Source organism: Gambusia affinis, linkage group LG19 (genome assembly GCF_019740435.1).
Source record: "Gambusia affinis linkage group LG19, SWU_Gaff_1.0, whole genome shotgun sequence".
NCBI lineage: Eukaryota > Metazoa > Chordata > Actinopteri > Cyprinodontiformes > Poeciliidae > Gambusia > Gambusia affinis.
In genome coordinates this window covers 16,340,117-16,361,114 of record NC_057886.1, presented here as the reverse complement: position 1 = coordinate 16,361,114, position 20,998 = coordinate 16,340,117, and the positions used below count along the sequence as shown (strand labels likewise).

At 37.9% G+C, this 20,998-nt stretch overlaps 1 protein-coding gene and 1 non-coding gene across 8 annotated transcripts in view; one reads left to right on the top strand and one right to left on the bottom strand.

Annotated features, from left to right (window-relative positions):
• The window catches only part of cacnb1 (calcium channel, voltage-dependent, beta 1 subunit), a 51,973-nt gene that overhangs the window by 6,645 nt on the left and 24,330 nt on the right, over nucleotides 1-20,998 (top strand). For 5 of the 7 annotated variants that reach the window (XM_044099926.1, XM_044099925.1, XM_044099924.1 and 2 more), the window contains exons 2-4: nucleotides 842-928; nucleotides 17,571-17,690; nucleotides 17,803-17,925. In XM_044099926.1, the coding sequence (XP_043955861.1) occupies nucleotides 842-928; nucleotides 17,571-17,690; nucleotides 17,803-17,925 (330 nt within the window). Of the gene's footprint in view, nucleotides 1-841; nucleotides 929-5,328; nucleotides 5,598-17,570; nucleotides 17,691-17,802; nucleotides 17,926-20,998 lie in introns of those variants that run through there. The other 2 variants (XM_044099927.1, XM_044099928.1) reach the window with 2 other exon arrangements.
• Nucleotides 223-294, bottom strand: trnac-gca. Its single transcript has one exon. It is a non-coding gene; the product is annotated as a tRNA-Cys (tRNA).

The following is a 20,998-nucleotide window of genomic DNA, read 5'->3' as shown; positions in this document are numbered from 1 at the left end:
AACCAAACGAAGCTTACGTTAAGAATTTGCCTGTGAAAAAAATATGCGAGGCCCCTGTTATGAATAGTTTCTGTTAAAATGCACTGTAGGCTGGTTATTTTAATGCATTACATTTGTGCATGACTCATTTTAGGTGCAGGAGATTTGTGTAAACAAGATAAAATGTACTCCTGTCACGCTGTTTTGTGTGTAATGCACCTTATGGCTCAGAGCTGGAAAGGCAGGGGGCATCCGGATTTGAACCAGAGACCTCTTGATCTGCAGTCAAATGCTCTACCACTGAGCTATACCCCCTGAAACATGAGCCCACTGGGGAGGAAATAAAGCCATACCTGGATGAAGCGCGCATGCTGTTGTATTGATCCATTGTGTTTGTTCTTCACCAGCTGTCCTCCTTTCATGCTTAAATAGGCGGCCCCCTAATTGTCAACAAATATGATTAGTCTGTATTGTGTAACCATGACAATGCGAGCTGGGGAGGCTCGTAATGCAATGTGTGTCCTCAGCCTAACCCGGAAAGGCCATCTGCCAGAGGTCTACCAATCAGATTACAGCATCTCAGTTTGAATCAAATGAAAAATGGCGAGTAATAGATGGCGGTCATGAAGGCTGTGGGCACATTTTCTTTGGTTGACTTCCTCTGTGGTCTGGGACTCTTGCCGCTTTATCTCTTGGCTCCATCTGACTGCCTGATCGTTTCCAGAGGCTTTTACAAATGCTCTTCCAAATGTTAATGGCCATCAAGCTCCCCGGAAACGAGGGTTTCTCAGAAATGTGTTGAGCTAATTATGAGACTGATGGATGACTCAACTTTTTCTTTTTTTTTCCTCCATCTTTTCAGGGAAAGTACGCCAAGAGGAAGAGCCGATTTAAGCGCTCAGATGGGAGCACCTCTTCTGACACCACCTCTAACAGCTTTGTCCGACAGGTAACATTTCACACATAATCTCCTTACTCTCTGCACTACTCCTTAATTAGGAAGCCTTAAATTTAATTTAATTAAAGTAGGGGCATCTAACGCCAAAAATCAGCAATTTAACTTAAATATGGGCAACTTTCATGTCTTTCCTGCTGTGTTTTAAGAGTTCTTTATCAAATTTTGAATGTATTTTGGTGCTAAGCCCTTCAGTAAATTATAAAAATAACAGAAGTATCTTAAAGTCTGTTCTCTGAACTACATGAAGTGTAAGAAGTTTAAAACTGGGGTGATGTGCTGATTGTTTTGTCCCTGCATGGTTGTATTCTGGGTAAATATAACCAAAACAAACACTAGAAATAGAAAAGACAAAAGAGAAATCCATTTTTGTGTACATTTTGTGAAGAAAGAAGTTGTGTTCAGTGTCTCCTTCTGAGGTTTTCATGTTGTTTCCTGGAGTGGTTCTTGTTGCAGCGCCACCACAGGTGAGGAGGGGAACAGTTGTGTTTTTTTAAATAATTTGGGTAGTTTGACAGTAGTAAACCACAGCTGCTGAAAATGTAACAAATTTTGCAGTTTTGGTTCAGAGTCTATCAAAGTATCAGGTTTTTAATCATTATTTTTACATGAAACTAAACATGATGGCAAAGTATAAAAAAAACAAAATGCTTTGCAGGTTTGCCAGATAAAAAACAAACAAACGGTATCCAAATTTTTTCAGGTTGATCATATTTTTCTACATTTTTTGTTTGTCTTTTTGGCAACAAGAGCAGTAAATGACTCACTCTTGCATTATTTTGAATATTTTACTAAATAGCGATGCCCTCGTCTGAATCTTTACGGAAGAGGATTAGGGCCACCGAGAAAAGAAAAAAAGAAAAGAATTCTGACTTTAATCTCAGAATTTATTTTTTTTCGGTGGCCCTAATCCTCTTCCGTAGAATCTTAGTAAAATGGTTGTTTTTAGAATAAATTAAATAAAATTAAAAGCAAACATTTTTCATTTTAGTATCTTAAATTTTCTGTCTTTTTCAAAAGGCTGCATCCTAACATCGGTTTTAAATCTGTATCCACTGTCCAAACTGGCAAACCAAATTTAGGCTATTCTTGAATTCTGATCAAGGGTCACCCAAAATCATTTCAAGGGCCACAAATGGCGTCTGGGCCGCTCTTTGGACACCTTTGACTTAGATATTAGATATTAGATCCTGGATTTGATCCAGAATGATCCCTTCTGTTTGATCCAGACCCAGCATGCAGGTGTTTTGGTTCTGCTATCAATGCGTTATGTGTAAACAGTAATAGATTTCCACCACAGGAAGGCTGGAGTAAGGCATCACACTCTCATCATGACCCGTGCAGCCTTCTGTGTCTGGACATGACATTTCTGAAAGCCGTGTGGTGTCATAGCTAAACGAGCCACTCTTTTTCTGTCTGACCTCTTCATTTCAGAGAGGAACTGATGTGCTCGGTGCTGCATGACATTTAACTGTTTGGTTCTGGCACTGGTTTAAAAAAATAATAATAAAAAAATCCCATCACTGTTGGTGAACACAGGGAGCTGACGTCTCCTGTGGTTTCTAAAGGTTGCACACGCTGCCCTTCCCACTGCCGTGTCCTTCATTAACTCAGAGCAGAGAAGACGACACCCCGGCAGTAAGATAGTATTTATCTTACTATGATTAAACATACTGCAGATGATGTGTGTAATCAGCACATCCTCTATTTCTCATGTTGCTGCATTGCATTTGCGCTTTGCATTTTCAAAATGTAAGACACGTTTTTGTTTTTTTTTAACACACACTCAGTTTGCTCAAAATTGCCAGACAAAAACAAAACAAAACAAAAAAAGCAACACCCTTTCAGGCAACATATAGGATTTTGTAAATATAGCCTCACATAACTACTGAGAGCACAGTATAGGCTTTACAGTCTCACACACGCCCACGCCAGCGCACGTTCGCTCGGCCGCGTACACATAAACGCACCGGAGCCACAATCAACCGACGGCAGAGCCGGCTGGTACACTCGGCCTGGTTTCTATGGCAACCGGGTTGCTGAATCTCCCCCTGTGTGCGAGCAACGGTGGGATGTGGAGATGAAGCAGAGGATGTTTGGACGGGTTCGTGTTAGCACGGGCGCGTGTGTGTGTGTGTGCGTCTGTGTGCGTCCTTCTTCTTGCTTCTGGGTGTGAGGCGAGGGCGCGGCCTACACGCTCACACGTCTCGTCAGTTTTGTGCGACAAGTTGAACAAAAACTCAAAAAAACAGGCAAACTACTGTCTGCCTGGACGGTTGCTTCCTGCTGCTCTGAATGAGACAGAGGAAATTGTCAATGAAAATAATAATAATAATAATAATAATAATAATAATAATAATAATAATAATAATAATAATAATAATAATAATAATAATAATAATTTCATGTTTCTCTTTACAGCAAATCATTTAAAAAAAACTCAGATTCATTAAATGGTTATGAAAATTAAAGGTTTCGGGGCATTTCATTATTAACGCAAATGCAGAAATGGAGGAAGCTTCTCCTAAATATTTCAAAACATTGTACTCACAACTACAGGCTTTGGATTTTTTTATTTCTTTATTTTTTTTTTGCTTATATACAAATGGAAGGGAGGAAGAGTTTAGGCATTGAGAAACCAACCTTGGTTGGGTCAGAGGTCGCCCTCTTGTGGACAGAGTCAAGCCTTGCTTCATACTGAGGACCACAAGTTTCAAAAACGGTAAAGAAATAAAATCATAAACAATATTATGCATCATTTAATAAAATTTGACGTAAATGAAAATATAAATGCATACTTACCTCTTTTTTTTCTCTTTTATTTTTTCTAAAGTCCATTAGCATTGTTTTGGCTGGCCAGAAGACACATTTAAATAATTAAAAACATTTACAATATTTTATAATTGTTAGAGTTTTTTATTTTATTTTAATATACATATTTTAGCTACTTATTTAATTGGATTGTGGTACTTAATAAAATAAATGAGAAATTAATAAAAAAAATTAATTAGATAAGATAAGAAATAATAAATAAATTAAGATAGAAAAAAATTCTAATTGCTTGCCATGTTGTTGTGTTTGTAATTTTGTTTGTGTATTTGCTTTATTAAGTCAGGTCTGTCTTGAGACAACCTGTATAAATAAAAGTCCAGGTGCACCGATTACAGTTTTCTGGCTGATTACAATATTTAAAAACCCTGATCTGCCAATTCAGATTTTTACTGATACTGATATTTTTTGTCTGAAATCCTAGAAGAAAGTCGTTGTAATTGTCCAGACATCTGGTGGGTGGGACAGTTGTTGATTTTTAGATCTTTACCGAAGCAGATAAGATCTGCTTCACGTGTAAATATCGACCGATTACCAATTTCCCTAAATTAAGGAAATTGGGGCCAATTTATTGGTGCACCCCTAATAAAAAACTATGTTTATCTGTGGCAGTTAAAATAAACTTCAAAGGTTGCAATCATGTGAGACATGTGTTTGTGGAAATTCATGCAAAATCAACAAATCCCTGCATTTTTTTGTACAAATGCATAATTGTGAATTTATTGCAGATTTTTGGCAAAAATGGTGAAAAATATTGGTTCCAAGTGACTGGTGGTCTTATTTCTGCTAAACATCTTCCTCAGCTGATTTTGATTTGTAATCCCTAATGATACTGCAACTAATGAAAAAGTTGCATTTCCCATCATACATAAATGCAAGTATTTCAAAATTAGTACTACAAACACTGTGATTTTTATTGCAAAAAATCCCCCCAAAACAATTGTGAAATCCTGGAGGAACTGAAAAGAAGTTCAAAATTATTAAATTTTAAGAATTTATTCATATTTTAACAGTTCATTAATAAGTTCTAGCAATAGATTCTGGCAGAACTGGCCCTTTAAGAGCATTCATGATCTGGATTTGGCTGAAAATTAAATTGAGTTCAACACGCCTGATGTAGGGTAAGTCACTGTAAACTAGTAAACTGAGCTTCATGTCTTCAGTTCCCCGAATCCCCCGGATGATTCCTCTCTATCCAAAAGATTCACAAAGGGACAATCTACAAAGTGAGAAGTTGGGGAGAATGATGTCGAAGCTAAAGTTCAGAAGAAAACAAAAGTGGAAGTGGGGGGACGGCGGTGCAAAATCCTTGCCACTGTCCAGTTTTCTCTCTGTTTCTCTCTCTCTCTCTCTCTCTCTCTGGTCAGCTGGGCCTCTGAATGGCTGACGACTGCATACCAAACTTCCTTCTGGGTCTCAGTCCGTTCACGTCCCTGTTTCTGTCCTGCCAGGGCTAAATATATTTACCCAGATTGCAAATGTAGCACAAGTCCTGCAACCCGACCCCCCCTGCTTCCCCTATAGCCAGCTTCGACACTGTACGTGCTCCTCGGGGGGTTGTGAAGGTGGGCGTGTGCGTGTGCGACCGGAGGTTAAGAGTGCGCTCTCTTAGTTTCAAACACTTTTCTGGCAGTCTACTTTATCACACACCACCACACACACTCATGTACTTGTTAAATTGACATACAGACGTCTCTCTCTCACACACACACACACACACACACACACACTCGAATAGAGTGGACTCTGGCGTTGTCCCCTTGGTTTGCCGGGGTGCGGCGAGCGTGGCAAACGAGGTATGGAGCGGACTGAGCGGATTCCAAGGTCCGTAATGGTAAGAAGTAAAGCTTTACAAGTTTGGCCGCATCTGACTGAAATGGAAGGACAGTTTTAAAACTTCAGATATATTTCTGTTGACGTTTGACAGATTAAGTGGATCTTTCTGTGCCATCCTGGTTTGTATTTTTTTTTGCTTCCCATGTTCTGACTGAACCAGGAGTTTCCATTTTGGGCCGCGTTACAGCTGCTCAAAAGGCGCTGTGTTTTTAATTAGACCTCCAGTCGCAATGGCTGCGTCGGTGCACCAGTCTTCCCAGCACCATCGCCGTTTCAGGGGGGCTTCTCCATGTTCCTCCACAGGCCCAGGTTCAGTCTATCTAGCTGTATAACCTCAATGTAAACTTGTAACTGCCTGGGTTTTTGTACTTCTTGAAATTAGAAATTGCAGATATATGCATTTATTTTTACAATCTCATAATATGTTTTATGTTCCAAGCAATGTATTTAAAAAGATTGAGCTCTTAAAGATCAGACTTCCAGCTCTCTCTCTGACTGCCATAAACCCCAAAATAGTCACATCTGAGAAGCTGGTTCCCAGAAAGAGTTGCCATATTTGTTTGCTTGACAAAATCACTTGAAGATTCTCCACATTGTTTTGACTGAAGAGATCGGAGCAGAAATCGAGTAATTAAGTTGATTAGCTATAATATTATGACCAACTGCCTGATACTGACTGGGTTGCTACCAAGATGACAGAGGCTGCTTTTACGTTGACCAAGAGGTTTTCTGGATGTAACTTCAATGGAAACACTTTTTTCGCATCACACAAGTTATGTGACCAACAACTGGATGTTACTACTGGTGGAAATGACAAAGAAGACGACAAGAAGTGGTAGGATGATGATGATGGTGCAGCATTACGAAGTTACTTACTTCAGGAACAAACTTAGTCACCTGTAGTTTTAATTGTGTTTCTTCTTTAATAGAAATACTGCAATTGCAAAATTGTGTTTTTTGCACATTAGAATAAGTTCTGTGCCTATTTGGAGTGGAAACATGGCTACTGGAAGTTTTTTTTTATTATTATTTATTTTATTTTATTTTTTCAAGTGCAACTTGCATGTTTATCACATCCATTAGATGCTTTATTTGAGTTGGATTTGGTGAATTTATTTGAGCGGTCCAGTTTAGGTCACGTTTATCTTACTTTGTTCGTAATCATTTACGATCTACAACCTAACCAGCAAATTTGAAATTGTATATTTATACTGTGACTGATAAAACATCAAATACTAATAATGTTTTCAAATGCATCAAAGCTGAATTTATACTCTTTTCTTTGGTTTTTGAATGCCTCAACAAACAAAATACTGTCTTTTTCTGTCTGATTCAAAGCTAATATCACTATTAAACTTCTTTTTTTGTCTTTTTGTTTTAAAAATTCAAACCAAAAGCACATCTTATGACGTCATTGTGCTACTCGTTTATTATTTATCGTTCGCTTTATCTCCCAGGCCCAAAAAAACCTTACATTGTCCTAAGCAGCTTGAGTTTCTCCCATGTTTCATCCTGAGCCAATGTGTTTTCCTCATATTCAGCACACACAAAGCAAAGATCCAGCTGACATAAAAGCAAAAGGCCATCTGCTTCGATCGGGCAGCCTGGGCTCCCACATGTCAGAATGCCACAGTCACTGATGCATTGTGTTTTCTGACACCTTTCTATCAGAACCAAATTTATCTGCCATTTCAGCTGCTGTAGCTGTTAGGTTTTTGGATTGTTTTGTCCACAGATTGGTTATTTTCCCTCAATTCCTGCTTTCTTTTTTGTTTTTTCTTTCTGAACCCTAAAGTCAGTGAGCATCCCTCAAGTTAGATATTTTTGCTTTATACAAACAGGGAGGAATAGAGAGGGGGAAATCCATTAGCTAATATATCAACCACTGCTATGTAACAAAATGGAATATTTGTTGTCTTTTGACTAATCTGTTAGAAACTAATATCACTTGAAGTTCAAAGGTGAAAAAATTGACATCAATATTGGCAGTTTTGTGAAAAAATTGTTTTTTTATCTTTAGGATTTTTTCCTCTTTTCACCTGGTTTTGTCACACTTAATGGTTTCATACTATTAATAGTTTCAGACATTTTTCCAGACATGAGTGAATACAAAATGCAGTTTTGCTAAATTAAAAAAAACTTCCCAAACCAAACTGGTTTACATTTGAAAATTTAATTTTCTCTAAAACTGTTCCACTCTTGGTGGTAGCAAGTGGCATCAAGCATTGATGGCTTCTCTAAATGAAACTTTTACTTTGTATTTCAGTCAATCTGAAGTGAAGAGTTTGACTAGACCATCCAAAAATATTTTGATTTTCTTTTTTTTTTTTTTTTTGAGACAGTTTTTTTTTCAGAGTGGACTTTCCATCCATCCATTATCTGAACACCCTTCTTCCCTAATGGGGTTGGGAGGGTTGCTGGTGCCTATCTCCAGCTGCGTCCCAGGCGAGAGGCGGGTTCACCCTGGACAGGTCGCCAGTCTGTCGCAGGGCAACACAAAGACATACAAGACAAACAACACACTCACACCTAGGGAGAATTTAGAGAAACCAATTAACCTGACAGTCATGTTTTTGGACTGTGGGAGGAAGCCGGAGAACCCGGAGAGAACCCACGCATGCACAGGGAGAACATGCAAACTCCATGCAGAAAGATTCCCCGGCCGGGAATCGAACCCAGGACCTTCTTGCTGCAAGGCAACAGCTCTACCAACTGCGCCACTGTGCGGACTTTGGATTGTGAATTTAAGTTTAAGATCAGATTGGTGTTTGGATTAGTTGAATCATTAACACTGATTTTAACTGCGAATAATGAGACCTGGGTTGATTTATAGTTTGTTCTGGGTTTTCGTGGCGACCTGGACCAGATATTGATATTGTCTTGTAGTAATTTTGGTTGGCCACATTTTCATATTCCCTTTATTTGTGGATCATGACTCCCGCTGAGGTTCTCTAGAGTCTCAAAGCCTTAAAAATGAATGAATGAAGTCAATAAATTTGTGTTTCACCAGCTCTTGAATCAGTTTGTTGCTTTTCAGGCAGACGGACAGCAGTTTCACTGAGTTAAAACAAACCTTTTGTTGTTATCCGCAGAAATAGAAATCTACGTGGGTTAAATGCTTTTTCACTGCACTGTAAATGTGGTTGAAAAATGGTAAGAGTTGAATGCATATACAGCTCTGGAAAACATTAACTGCTCTGAACCCCATTGAAAACCTCATGGTTTTTCCACCAATTATTGATTTCTGATCTCTTCCTTAGTGTTGTTGTTTCTCAATGAATGTGTTTTCTTTGTATTATTCGAGGTCCGAGAGCGCTGCATCTTTTTCGTTATTTTGAACATTTAACATTTTCTGAAAATATATACAAAATTTTTGCTTGAAATTTTGGAGACATGTTGTCAGTAGTTCATAGAACAAAAGAACAATGTTCATTTTATTCAAACATATAAAATGTAAAATCAGAGAAACTGGTCGTTTGACGTGGTCTCTTAATTTTTTCCGGAGCTTTTTATTTTTTGGACCGGCTAAAGAATAAAAAGTATGCCTTGTGTTTTTAAGTGAAAGTCTTGTAAGCAAACTGTGCTTCTGAATTAATATCTAAAATCAAACAGGATCCAATCAGGCTTGCATTTGGTATCTTTTACAGATGTAATCCTTTTTAAAATTATTAATTTACTGAGTTAGACTGAAGGCGCGGGTATTTCGGTTCAGTTGAGTTCATTTGTGACTCATGTTTCTGGTCATTTCCACACAGTCCAGCCAGAGATGTAAAGAAAGGCCAGTTACAACCCCCAGTTTAGAGATTATGTCCTCATGGACTCGTTTTTTTTCTCTTAATCTGCCTTTCTCCACCTCAAACGGAGCTAATCTCACTCTCTTTATGAATTTATTGCATGCAGAGCTGAGGATTGGTGTTACAGTTTCCCTTCCTTGGAAGGAGACGTTGTCTTCCTCAGAGATAAACCAGAAAGGATATTTAATGTTCTCACTTTTCCTCTTCCTTTATTCATTATAACATCATCCAGTGTGATAAGTGTGAAGATATTTTTATCTGTTTAATTATCAGGGTACGGGGTTCTCTGTACGTGTTAGCTCTCCGATGATAATCACCTCTTAGTCATCCACTGTGGATTCTTGCAACACCTGCTGCGATGTTCCTGTTTGTTCGTGGCAGTAACAGATTAAAATCTTTAAACTCTGCGCTGTTTTCTGGCATCATTACAGAACGGTACAGTTAATATTAGTTACTGTGTGTGTGTTTTTTTTTAAAGAAAATAAAACAAAGGAATGAATGATTACTAAATTATCACACCATTAATGCCAAGTCAATATTTGTAAAGTCTTGTAGAAACAAATCTGCTTCTTCGTTTTTGCTGCTGCTTTTCAGGACTTGTCATTTTTCTTAGCCGCTCTCCTTTTCCCATTACCCCGTCGATTCTGCTGCTCTCTTTTCCCAACTGTATTGATTTAGTGTTTCGTTTGGTATTTTCAGCAATGAAACATGTTTGGCAACTTGATGACGCAACAAATGAGAAAAGTTTGCAGCAGATAATTGAATTTTCTCAGGAAAACACCAAAGTTATGAGAAATGTCTTGGACAAATTATGGCATCTTGTGAATCAGAAGATTTCAGACTTCAGTTTGTTTGAAGCTTTGTGTCACAAGCTGCTCCCACACTTATTCAAATAACTGCAAATACAAAATATGTATGTATAAAAGTTGGGTTCAGTGTTTTGGATTTTCTTCCACAAGTTCCTTATAATAGTTTGTTGCAATTTTTTATTCATCCTTTTCTAGTTTTGTTATGGTGTCCTAAAAATTTTTATATGGTCATCTTGAAGCCGCTTTGTAATTAATTTAGTACTATTCTTAGGATCATTGCCCATTAGAAATACTTTGGTTTTTACAAGTTTTATTCCTGGTGCTTTAGAATATTGCCTGAATGTTTTCTTATCAAATTCTTTCATGATTGTACCATATCTTTTGTAAAGTTCACCAGTCTCTCCTGCAACAAAACATCAACAAACCAACTCAGTCTCTTTGAGCTGAGTGGCCTTTCATCACATGTCATTATTTGTTTCACTTTAGATAATGGAAATCTCTAACCAGCGTCAGCCAGGATCTTCACAGGATGTTTTTTTTTTTTGTTTTTTTTTTGCATTTCATACATACTTTTTCCACCAAACATGTTGTGGGAGTCAGAACTTGTGCCCCTCTTGAATGGTATGATGGCTAGGCACTGGAATATTGGAATACTATTTACACAACTTGATATTTTCTCATCCTGATATGTTAGGGTATTTTCATGATAGACTGGGAACCAAAATTGAAAGATTTGTTACATTTTCAGCTGGTTCAGTTCGTTTTCACACTGCACTGTGTTAAACAAACTAAACTCTTTGAAAAAACATTTTACCCCACTTTGCCTCTGGTGGCGCTGCAACAAGAACCACTGAAGGAAACTACATGAAAACCTCTGAAGAAGACAGGAGTGCAACTTCCTTCTTCACAAAATGTAAACATAAATGGAATAGTATGCATTTTTTTGTAGGATTTTGATTTTATCCTGAGCCATTTCTCGCGTTAGCATTAAACTCTTGTTTGTTTTGGTTATATTGATCAAGAATGCCCTGCAGTGCGGTCCGCTTACTGCTTTTTGAGCAGTCTCCCCAGTCCACTTGCATTCACAATTTGGACCACACCAGAGTTCATTTCAACCAAACTGACTGGAGTTTGTGTTTTTGGTCCGATTGCACATTCACAACTCCCCAAACAAACCAAACTTTTAGTTTGTTTGGAAGGGTCCAATTTGTTTCCAGCCAAACAAATTGGAGTTCAGCTAAAGTGGACTAAATGGGGTTGGTGTGAATGTACCCTTGAATGGTCACTTTTTTTTTGTATTCACACAAGGAATCAGTGCATCTGAGGTGTTGCCTTAAAATACCTCCCCACTGAATTAGATGATGATGGTAGTATCATCTGGGCTTTCCCAAATGCCTTAAGACATGCAACCCTTAGTTAACCTTTTACTGACCTAAGTTTCAAATCTCCGCCTGGATATTTTTGCTTATTTTAATTTTTCGCAGTACATTAAATGTTCTGGGAATAAAGATATTTGCCCATTTATCCAAAACAACTGAAACTTTCAGTATCTAGCAAGTTATTTCTGCAACCTACAGTCTATTTAAAGAGCGCCCCTCAGATTAATTTCAATTCCTGCTACGGCAGGGGTGAAATTACCGTAATAACTTGATATTGGCTGGAAAACGTATCGTCTCCCCTTTCAGGAACCGTTGGAATTTTGCAGAAAGCGCAATGTGTGGCAGAATGATGGTACTGCAAATTTGGCTGGATCATCAGCACTACGTTCGCTCTGGAAGGGTTAAATAAACAACTTTAAAATTACCTAAATAATTTAGGTAATCCTATCTGACTGATTTATTATGTAAGAAGTGAAAAGTTTCTCTTTCTATTTATAACAAAAGTTGCATGCTTGTCTATTTCTACAGCATCACAGTAAAATCTACGAGAAGTATTTGTGGGCATTTAGTGATGCAGTTCGAGACTTACAAATCCTTTCAGTGGTATTGTCATCATGCCTCTGGTTTCACTAACTAACCGGTGTACTGCTAATGAATGTATGCTGCTATAATGTTGGTCCAAAGCTGAAACGTCTGGAACATCTTGGCTTTCTATTCACCTTTTTTTATTTATTTACAATCGATTCCTACATGTAGGCGCTCACTTCTCATCGCTCGTGTAGCCCTGACTCGCCCTGGTTACTATGACACTGCTGAGGTCCCTGCCGTGGCTCAGCCAATAGAAAGGCAGCTCTGCCATCAGGTGGCCTGTTTCTATTTTGAACAGGAGCTGTCTGTGAAGTGAAGCAAGCAGCTAAATTAGAGACACAACCTAATGACATCGGGAAAGGAGGAGTGGGTGATGAAGGGGGTTGGAAATGAAGAGTGTTCTCTCTCCTTTTTGATTTTGTGTGATGTTAATAAAATAAACGGATGACTCAGACACTCATCCACATGTAAAAAGTCGTAGTTTATTGCTTTCCCCCCCTACTGCCTTCGCTACATCACCAACCTGTTGCGGTAGGTGGGTTAGATGATGCTCTTGCCTCTTTTTTTCTTTAAAATGTTCCAGTGGGAACCTCATCAGGTATTTCTTAATTACTGCCTTGTGTTTGGATGAATCTGAACGCCTCATACGATGACTCAGACCTGCTAAGTGGGGGTACTGCTGTTATTGTCCTCATTAGATGCTGCTTGGAACTCACAGTGCTACCACCGCACCACTTTGACCATTTCAATAAATGGAACAGGAAGTGGCGGCCGCCGTCCAGCGCCCTGGTAACAGGGAGTGCCCACTCTCATTGTGCTGTTGCCAAGTCACAGAGCGCCTCAGTGAAACAGGTGGCAGAGTGAGAATCAACATTAGTGTTTGCTATTTCACTTCAAATCCTGCAGATACACATGGACAGCCGTCAGAAGCAAAGACAAGGTTAATCACACATAAAAAGATGTGCAAACATTGACTCATAGCAAAGATGTTGCACCCATAACTGTTATTTTTACAGACATTTGACTCCAGCCAAATAACTGTACTGTTTTCTAGCTTTCATATATTAGGAAAAACATAATTCTCTTTAAGTCTGCTTTAAAAAGAAGCACAAAAACATCATGTTATTTATTCAATTTGGGAACATTAAAGGTGCAGTATTTAACTTTTATATATAAAAAAGGTTTTATGCATATTTGTTAAAACTGTTACCATATAATGGCAGATAATCTGTGACTATTTGTGACTTATAGGCTTGTCAGAATAACAGATTTTGCTGCACAGTTAATTGTCTCTGAAGTTATTGCAGTAAAAGATAATATTGTTGTTTTAAGATAATTTTCAAGTAATATAATGCTAATAATAATGCAAGAACACATTCTCGAAGATCTGTGAAATTTAAATTCTAACAATTATTTAACATTTTAAATATTCAAAAAAAAAACAGAAATAACAAATTAAATGAATTATGAAGTCTGTAAACAAAACTGTCCTTCAACAAAAGGGCAAGTTGAGACAAATGTACCAGACCAAAAAGTTTTGTCATCTCAGAAAGAGAGCGATAAAAGAAAAAAACAGCTGGAGGAGACAAAGATTGAGTTTTCAGAAAAAAAGGCTCAGAGTGAGTTTCATGTAAACCCAATTCTCACTGTTGTGTACGGTGGAGGACTAGTGAGGCTATGGGCTTGTAACTTTATTGTTAAAGAGCTTGAACTCCTTGAAACGTCAGGAGTGTTTAAATGAAAATGATGGCTTCTGTCAGTAAACTACTGGACAATGATCCGAAACATATGAGCATAGAAATCAAGTTTCTTGTGTAGCCATCAGTGACGTAAAATCACACTTGCATAAACAACTCTTCTGTTAGCGTTTCAGTCCAAACAGAAAAGATTGCTTCAGTCTGAAAATCACTTTTTAAAAACAACAAAAAAAATTATATTATTTTTATAATTGTTACACAAATAATAAGTAAATATCTTTCTACTTTTCTGCTGCCACTCTTGGGAAAATATAAGATATCAAACTTGTTTACTTGATTTTACTGTAAATTTTGTGTTTATCAGCTGATGCCACTTTCAAATAGTTAAAATAATATAGCTAACTTATATACAAAATTAAAAAATATATGTAATTTTTAAAAAATACTTTGTTTCAGTTATTTGGCAACAATCACCGATATGAGTATGCCTTTAATGGCTTGCCATACTTGTTCTAAAGCTGAGTCAGCTTTGATGAACACCCTTTTTAAGGGGGTCTATCACTTTCCGTAGAAGTCTGACTGAATTTAAGGGCCACTCAATGACATTGCAACTCCTTCATTATCTCTGTTTTGTTCTTTTGGTCTTTGTTAAGCTGGAGGACAGATCGTCACTCTAGTCTGAGTTACGAGCAACTCAATTAAATTAAATTAAATCTGTTCCAAAGAATCTCTGTGTATTTGGCTGTCGCCATGTTAACATCCTATTAAGTCTTTTCCACTTTTATTCTTTGCTGTTTGATTTAATTAGAGTTTGAGTTTCTTTTATGAGTTATTATTCTGTTTTCTGTTTGGTTTTATCCTTTAAATATATCTTGCTTTAGTTCATTGAATTGTACTGCACTTTAGTCAACATCTGTTGGTCCTGTGTGCTATACAAATAAATTGACATAGACAAGAAGTATCTGTCAGTCTTGCAACAAATCTGAAGAAGCCTCTGACATGCTAACAGCTCAATTTTGAGGCAGCAGAGATGATATTTCACAGTCACATGTCCTAAATTACATTATCAGTTGTTGGCAAGCACTGCTAACCAACCTCAACTGCTTTTGCTGCTTCTCTTTAAATATGATCATGATTAAATATCATACAGAAACACAACTTTTTCTCTTCTTTTTTGCCGAGATCGTTCACACTTCCAAATATATGCGATTTTTATGTATTCCATAGTGAGAACTGCAAACGGCCTGAAAGTGTCCCACGTGCGCAGTGCAGGGCGCAATAACGTCACACATAGGTGCTCAGAGTTCTCCCAGCCGCCAGAAATTGCGGAAGTAAACATGGATGCTAACGGTGGAATGAATCTTATACATTTTGAAGTTGTTGTGCGACCGGAGCCAGAGCCAGCACAGTAATACTTAATCCTCATTATTGTCCGCCATGATTGTTGTTTTTCTTCCCGCTTGCGCATATCAGGACGTAGAATAGTGGCGTTTGTCGAGTGTCAATGACGCTCCGGACCTGGCCGTTAGGATTCATGTCACATTTGAAAAGTTCGGATACGTATCGGACGTTCAACTGGCCTTGGTCGCATTCGAAAAAAAAATTGACCTGTGTTGTTCAGACTCTCATAAAAGATCAGATTCAGGTCGCACTAAGGCAAAAATAAATAAATAAAATCGGAATGGAGCCACTTGAGGCAGTAGTGTGAGTGTCCATACATAACAGATTTCCATAATAAGTTCCACTATTCTAGAATTTATTTATTTTTTCTCCAGATTTCAGGTTAAAGAAATGCATTTTATTCTAATCAGGACCTGAGAATTTTTTTTCTCTTGATATGAAAATATCCAAGGTGTATTTCTGCCCATATACACCTCCTGATCGCATTCCAAAGCCTGCAAAATTCATATTTTTACTTCAATCATATAATATTTTCATTTTCAAGACAAATATTACTTTGTAATATTTTCAAATAACAAAAAACAGATTGGATTTGTTCTGAATCGAACTCCAGAAGAATATCTGGCGACAGCCGATGCTGGACCTGACGGGTGTGATGTGTGACTAGACTTGAGCAGGATTTTTTTTTTTTTTTTTTTTATCAACATTGCATATGGCGTATGTCATCCATGTGCATTCTCGGAACTATTTTAAAAAGCCTACACCTAGTGAGTCACTTCTTCTGCCTGGTACATTCAGCTGTCCCGCATTCTTGTCACTACCTCCTACAAAGCGGCAAGCAGCCTGTCAGCTAAAAAAAAAATACACAAAAGGAAAAAAAAGTGGGACAGTTATATAAATTGAACACTCAAACTCTTCAAAAGCTGAGGAGTGTGTTGGGGCCAGGCAGCTTTTTATCCTGGCATGCTTGTCTGGATCAGGGTCAGCAGGAGAGAGTCAAGTTACAGAGCATGAGTGGTAGATGTGATGGAAACTTTAGCCACTTCATGAGAATTTTATATCCTAGCTGATCTAATAAAGACTCCCCAGTCCATGTATTGTCCGTACTTGAAGCACCCACACATTGAATCCCTCGTACATTTGGAGGAAGGTCTGAGACCTTGTGTACTCTGTTACTCACTTGTTATGCATCATTTCCACCTCTGATTGATTAGAGTCAGCTTACAAGCAATACGAAGGAGTCCTTTGTGTTGCTGTATGCCGGCTTTACTGTTCAGGACAAGAAGGTTTTCAGTCCTTTCTGCATTTAATGGCACTTTTGGTATAAAACCTTGAAATGTTTTAAAGCAGCAGCAACGTTTGAAAAAATTGAATATTTCGTTAAGGTTTAATTTATTGGAGGACATTTTTTAATATATTTTAATATCATCCCAACTGTTTTCATATCATAGTAATAATAGTAATTGTTTTCAGAAAATCACTAGTGCCACAGTTAGAAGTACCCAGTGGTGGGTACAACTCTGCTAATCCGCTAGCAGTAAAGCTAGTTTCTTTTTTATTTAGCGCGTTTGCTAATTTTGATTAGCTTTCACTATATTAATTTTTCTGATTCTAAAGCGCTAAAATTTACATGGTTGTTTTGTAAACTTTTAGTTTAACATAGTTTGACATCTTTGTTGAAGTTGTAGTTATCAACCATTAAGAATTAAGTAGCCGTTTATATTTATGCTCTTATTGTGAAGTGATTAAAGACTGTTTATGTCACTTCCTCTCCTTGTGTTCTCTCTCTTAACTTTTCTTTAAACCATAAATAAACAGTGATAAATAAAACATAGACAGTAGAAAGCGAGATGTAAATTACAGAGCATATAAATATCTTTTAAGGGCAGATATATTTTGAATTAAAATTAGCGCTTTAGTATTAGCTTCTGCTAAATATAGTGTTGGTGTTGCGCTTTAACAAATTCATCTCTTACTCGTGTTGAACAGGAACAAGATATAAGTTATATCTTGATGTTAATACATATTTTTTACCACTCGATGAATATTTTTAATTTAAAGGGTGGGCTTAGTATTTTTGGATGTGAGATTTATGCTAATGCAATGAAAGGATGTCAACCAGGAGCACCATTACATGTTGAAGCAGCGAGTCCAAACGCACATCACAAGAGAAAATAGAAGGAAAAGAAGCTTACATGTTATCTTAGTCTGGTTTTTCTTGCTAACAAGGTGTGATTCCCAGTTATCGTCTTCTTGCTAAATATGTTTTTCTCACCTATTTTTTAATTAACTGTGAATTTCAGGGCTCTGCAGACTCCTACACCAGCCGGCCGTCGGACTCAGACGTGTCCCTGGAGGAGGATCCCGAGGCTCTGAGGAAGGAGGCCGACAGACAGGCTCTTGCCACACTTGAGAAAGCAAAGGTCAGTCAACAGTAGGATGATGTTTTGGCCCTGGTTGACCTGTGAACCTTGAAATCTGGACAACTCCCAGCATGCTAGTGTCTAACACCTGCTTCTGATGTTGTTATTCCAGACCAAACCAGTGGCATTTGCTGTGCGCACAAACGTTGGTTACAACCCAGGGCCTAACGATGATGTTCCTGTGCAGGGCATGGCCATTTCCTTCGAAGCCAAAGACTTCTTGCACATTAAAGAGGTTTGGACATCGCCTACAGTCGCTATTCACTAGAGAACACAAAAAGGCCACAAAACTGTGGTCTTTGTTCCCGAGTCCTCAACTGTAATCTGAAGGTAAACCGTGGTGTCAGAGCAGCCTGGATGACACACAGAAAGGCTTCAGGCTCCTCTGCCACAAAAGCAACTTGCAGTGATGGTGGGTGGAAAGCCAATTAGGTTTTCTGCTTGCTGCATCGCACTGCACAGCCACGCTCCATTGAAACCATGGCAGGCCATGAGTGGGTGTTGGTAGCAACACAGCCTGCATTGCAGTAAGAAATAGGTTCAGAGCAAACAAATAAAAAAATACAAAATTACACAAAATTCTCATATTTCATGTTTATATGGTGCATAGTGCTGCTTATAAGTCTCAAGTTACCAATGAGTCATATTTTCTTCATATTTTCCACCCAGGGAACCAAACTTTCAAACTTTAAAGTGGTCTTAATGAAAAGCTCTTCATGCTTTCTGAAGGGCTTTTGAAGTTTTCTTTACAAAAGTTGCTTTTTCACATTTACTAAGTCACTTAACTCTGACATAATAATCATCTAGGCAGTAAAAAGGACTCCTAAATTTAGCATTTTTTCCATACTTAACCCTTTATAAAATAATTGTTCTTTTCATTTATTCATTTAAATAAAAAAATACCTCCACAATTTTACAAAAATAATGTAGTATTTCAACACCTATATGGTTGTTCTCAATCATATAATAACTTTTACTGCCATTATTTTGATTAACATGTTTTATTTGTATTATTTATATTTTTTGTTATTACAACTTTTATTTTGAAAGGTTAAATTAGTGGAATCCAGCATGTTGCTAGGAAACCAAAGAAAAGCAAGACGCTGTCTGAAAGCGTAACTTTCACAAGTGGCTGTAAGGGTCATTTAAGTTAAGAATTTATTGAATTATTTCATTTCTACCTCGAAGGAAAGGGTCAGCCAGCGAGGTATGTTTTTATGTATTTATGTAATTTTTATGTCGTTATTATCGTTATTGACACCGTCTCATTTACATTTATTTTGTATTTTAGTTCGACGGTGGTGGTATGTCAGTGAGACTAAGAGAAATTGTAAGAAGAACAAGTTCAAAAAATCGACATTAAAGCTGACTATACACCAGCAGTTTAACAAACTTTTTATCGCCGTTAAGAACAAGAAGAGGTGGAAGTGACAGTCGAACTCGGAGCTACATGATTCTCGCATCGTTTCACCGAAGATCCGACGGTTGCAAATGTTAACGGACACACGTTCAACGGTTGCTTCTTCATAAAGACGTCCAGAAACCAGACATTTAAGTTCATGTTTGGAAAGTGACACAAGGAAGGAGTAACAACAAGGAACTGTGTGAAGCCTGACAACAACAGCGCAACAAGGTAACGAGAAGGGAAGTAATGTAACAAAGCTCAGAGTTGATTTACGTCAAGTTAAAAGGAGATTTCACCAGTTAAGAATTCTGTAACGTCTCAAGTGAAACAAAATGTCAGAAACAAATGACACAGGAATAGAAGTTGCCGGTGCAGAACAAGCTGCCGAAGCAGATCAAGTAGATGAAACCTTTTTAGTGCAACCTGGGCAAGAAGAGCTGCGTAGAAGTGAAAGACCTCGCATGCTAACAGGAAAAGGAAGAGAATTCCATAAAGAAAAACTAAAGGGGCTGCAACGTCACTTTGAAAGTACTTATGACAGATGGAAAGCATTAATTAAAGTTGCTAAAAAATCTGTTATTAAAGGAGATCCAGTTGACATTCTTGAAGGACACCTGGACATTGTGCAAATAGAACTAGCCGCTCTTAATGACATTTATGATCAATACAGAGCAATAGATGGACCACCTCATGATATGCGTTCCAAGTTAGACAAATGTATATCAGTGACTAAGGTAGTTTTGCAAAACATCCAATGCCATGTTGAGGGAACAAATAAGGAGGAAATTGTTTGGCCTGATGCCAGTTCTATATTTACATCTTCTAGCTCAACTAGTGTCTCAGTTCATAGTCATTTTAAAGCCAGTACAGTTAACTCTAATGGCTCTTCTGCCAAAAGACAAGAAGCTGCAGCAGAGTATGAAGCAACAAAGGCTGTGCTTAAGATAATGGCTGAACAAGAGAAATTTAGAGAAAAAATGCAAACCATAGAAGAAGAAGACAAACGCATAACAGCAGAACAGGAAGCTGCTGCGATGTCACAACGCCATCAAGAGGAAAGAGAGGAAACAGAACGCAAGTTAAAAAGAGAAAAGGAAAAGGCGGCTGTGATAAAGAGACAACAAGAGGAAAGTGCTGCAAGGAAAAGGTCAGTTGAGGACTTAAAAAGGGAAATTGAAAGACTGGAAAATCTGAAAGGACTCAATGCAGCAAAGGCAAAATTACAAGTTTATGAAGAAGATTACTTTTCAGTAAAGCAAGAAAGCATCACTCCAAATCCTGCAAACATACAGGTAACTAAGTTCAAGAACACTGTTAATCAACCCACGCAACCACCACAACAGTTAAATGTCGTTCACGAGAGCACAGGTGAGCTTGTAAGGGTTTTGGCAGAAGCTATGTCAGCTAATAGGCTACCGATTCCAGAGCCCTCAGTATTTAGTGGGGATCCACTTAAGTTTAAACATTGGAAGGCATCTTTTCAGACTCTAATAGAGAGAAAGAACATACCCATTGCAGAAAAGATATTTTTCTTACAGAAGTATGTAGGTGGGTGTGTTAAAGAAGCCTTAGATGGCTATTTTCTGATTGGCTCTGAAGATTCCTATATGGCAGCATGGAATATTCTCAATGAACGTTATGGAGAGCCTTTTGTCATTGCTAAGGCCTTTAGAGACAAGTTGCACACATGGCCAAAGCTCCAAGGTAAAGACGGTGCAGAGTTAAGAAAGTTTGTGGATTTCTTACAAAGCTGTGAATCTGCAATGATTACCAATGAGAATCTGAACATCCTTAATGATGGAATAGAGAATCAAAGACTTGCTGCTAAACTGCCAGACTGGTTGAGCAACAGATGGAACCGAAAGGCTACAGAGTACCAGTTAGAGCACAGACAGTTCCCACG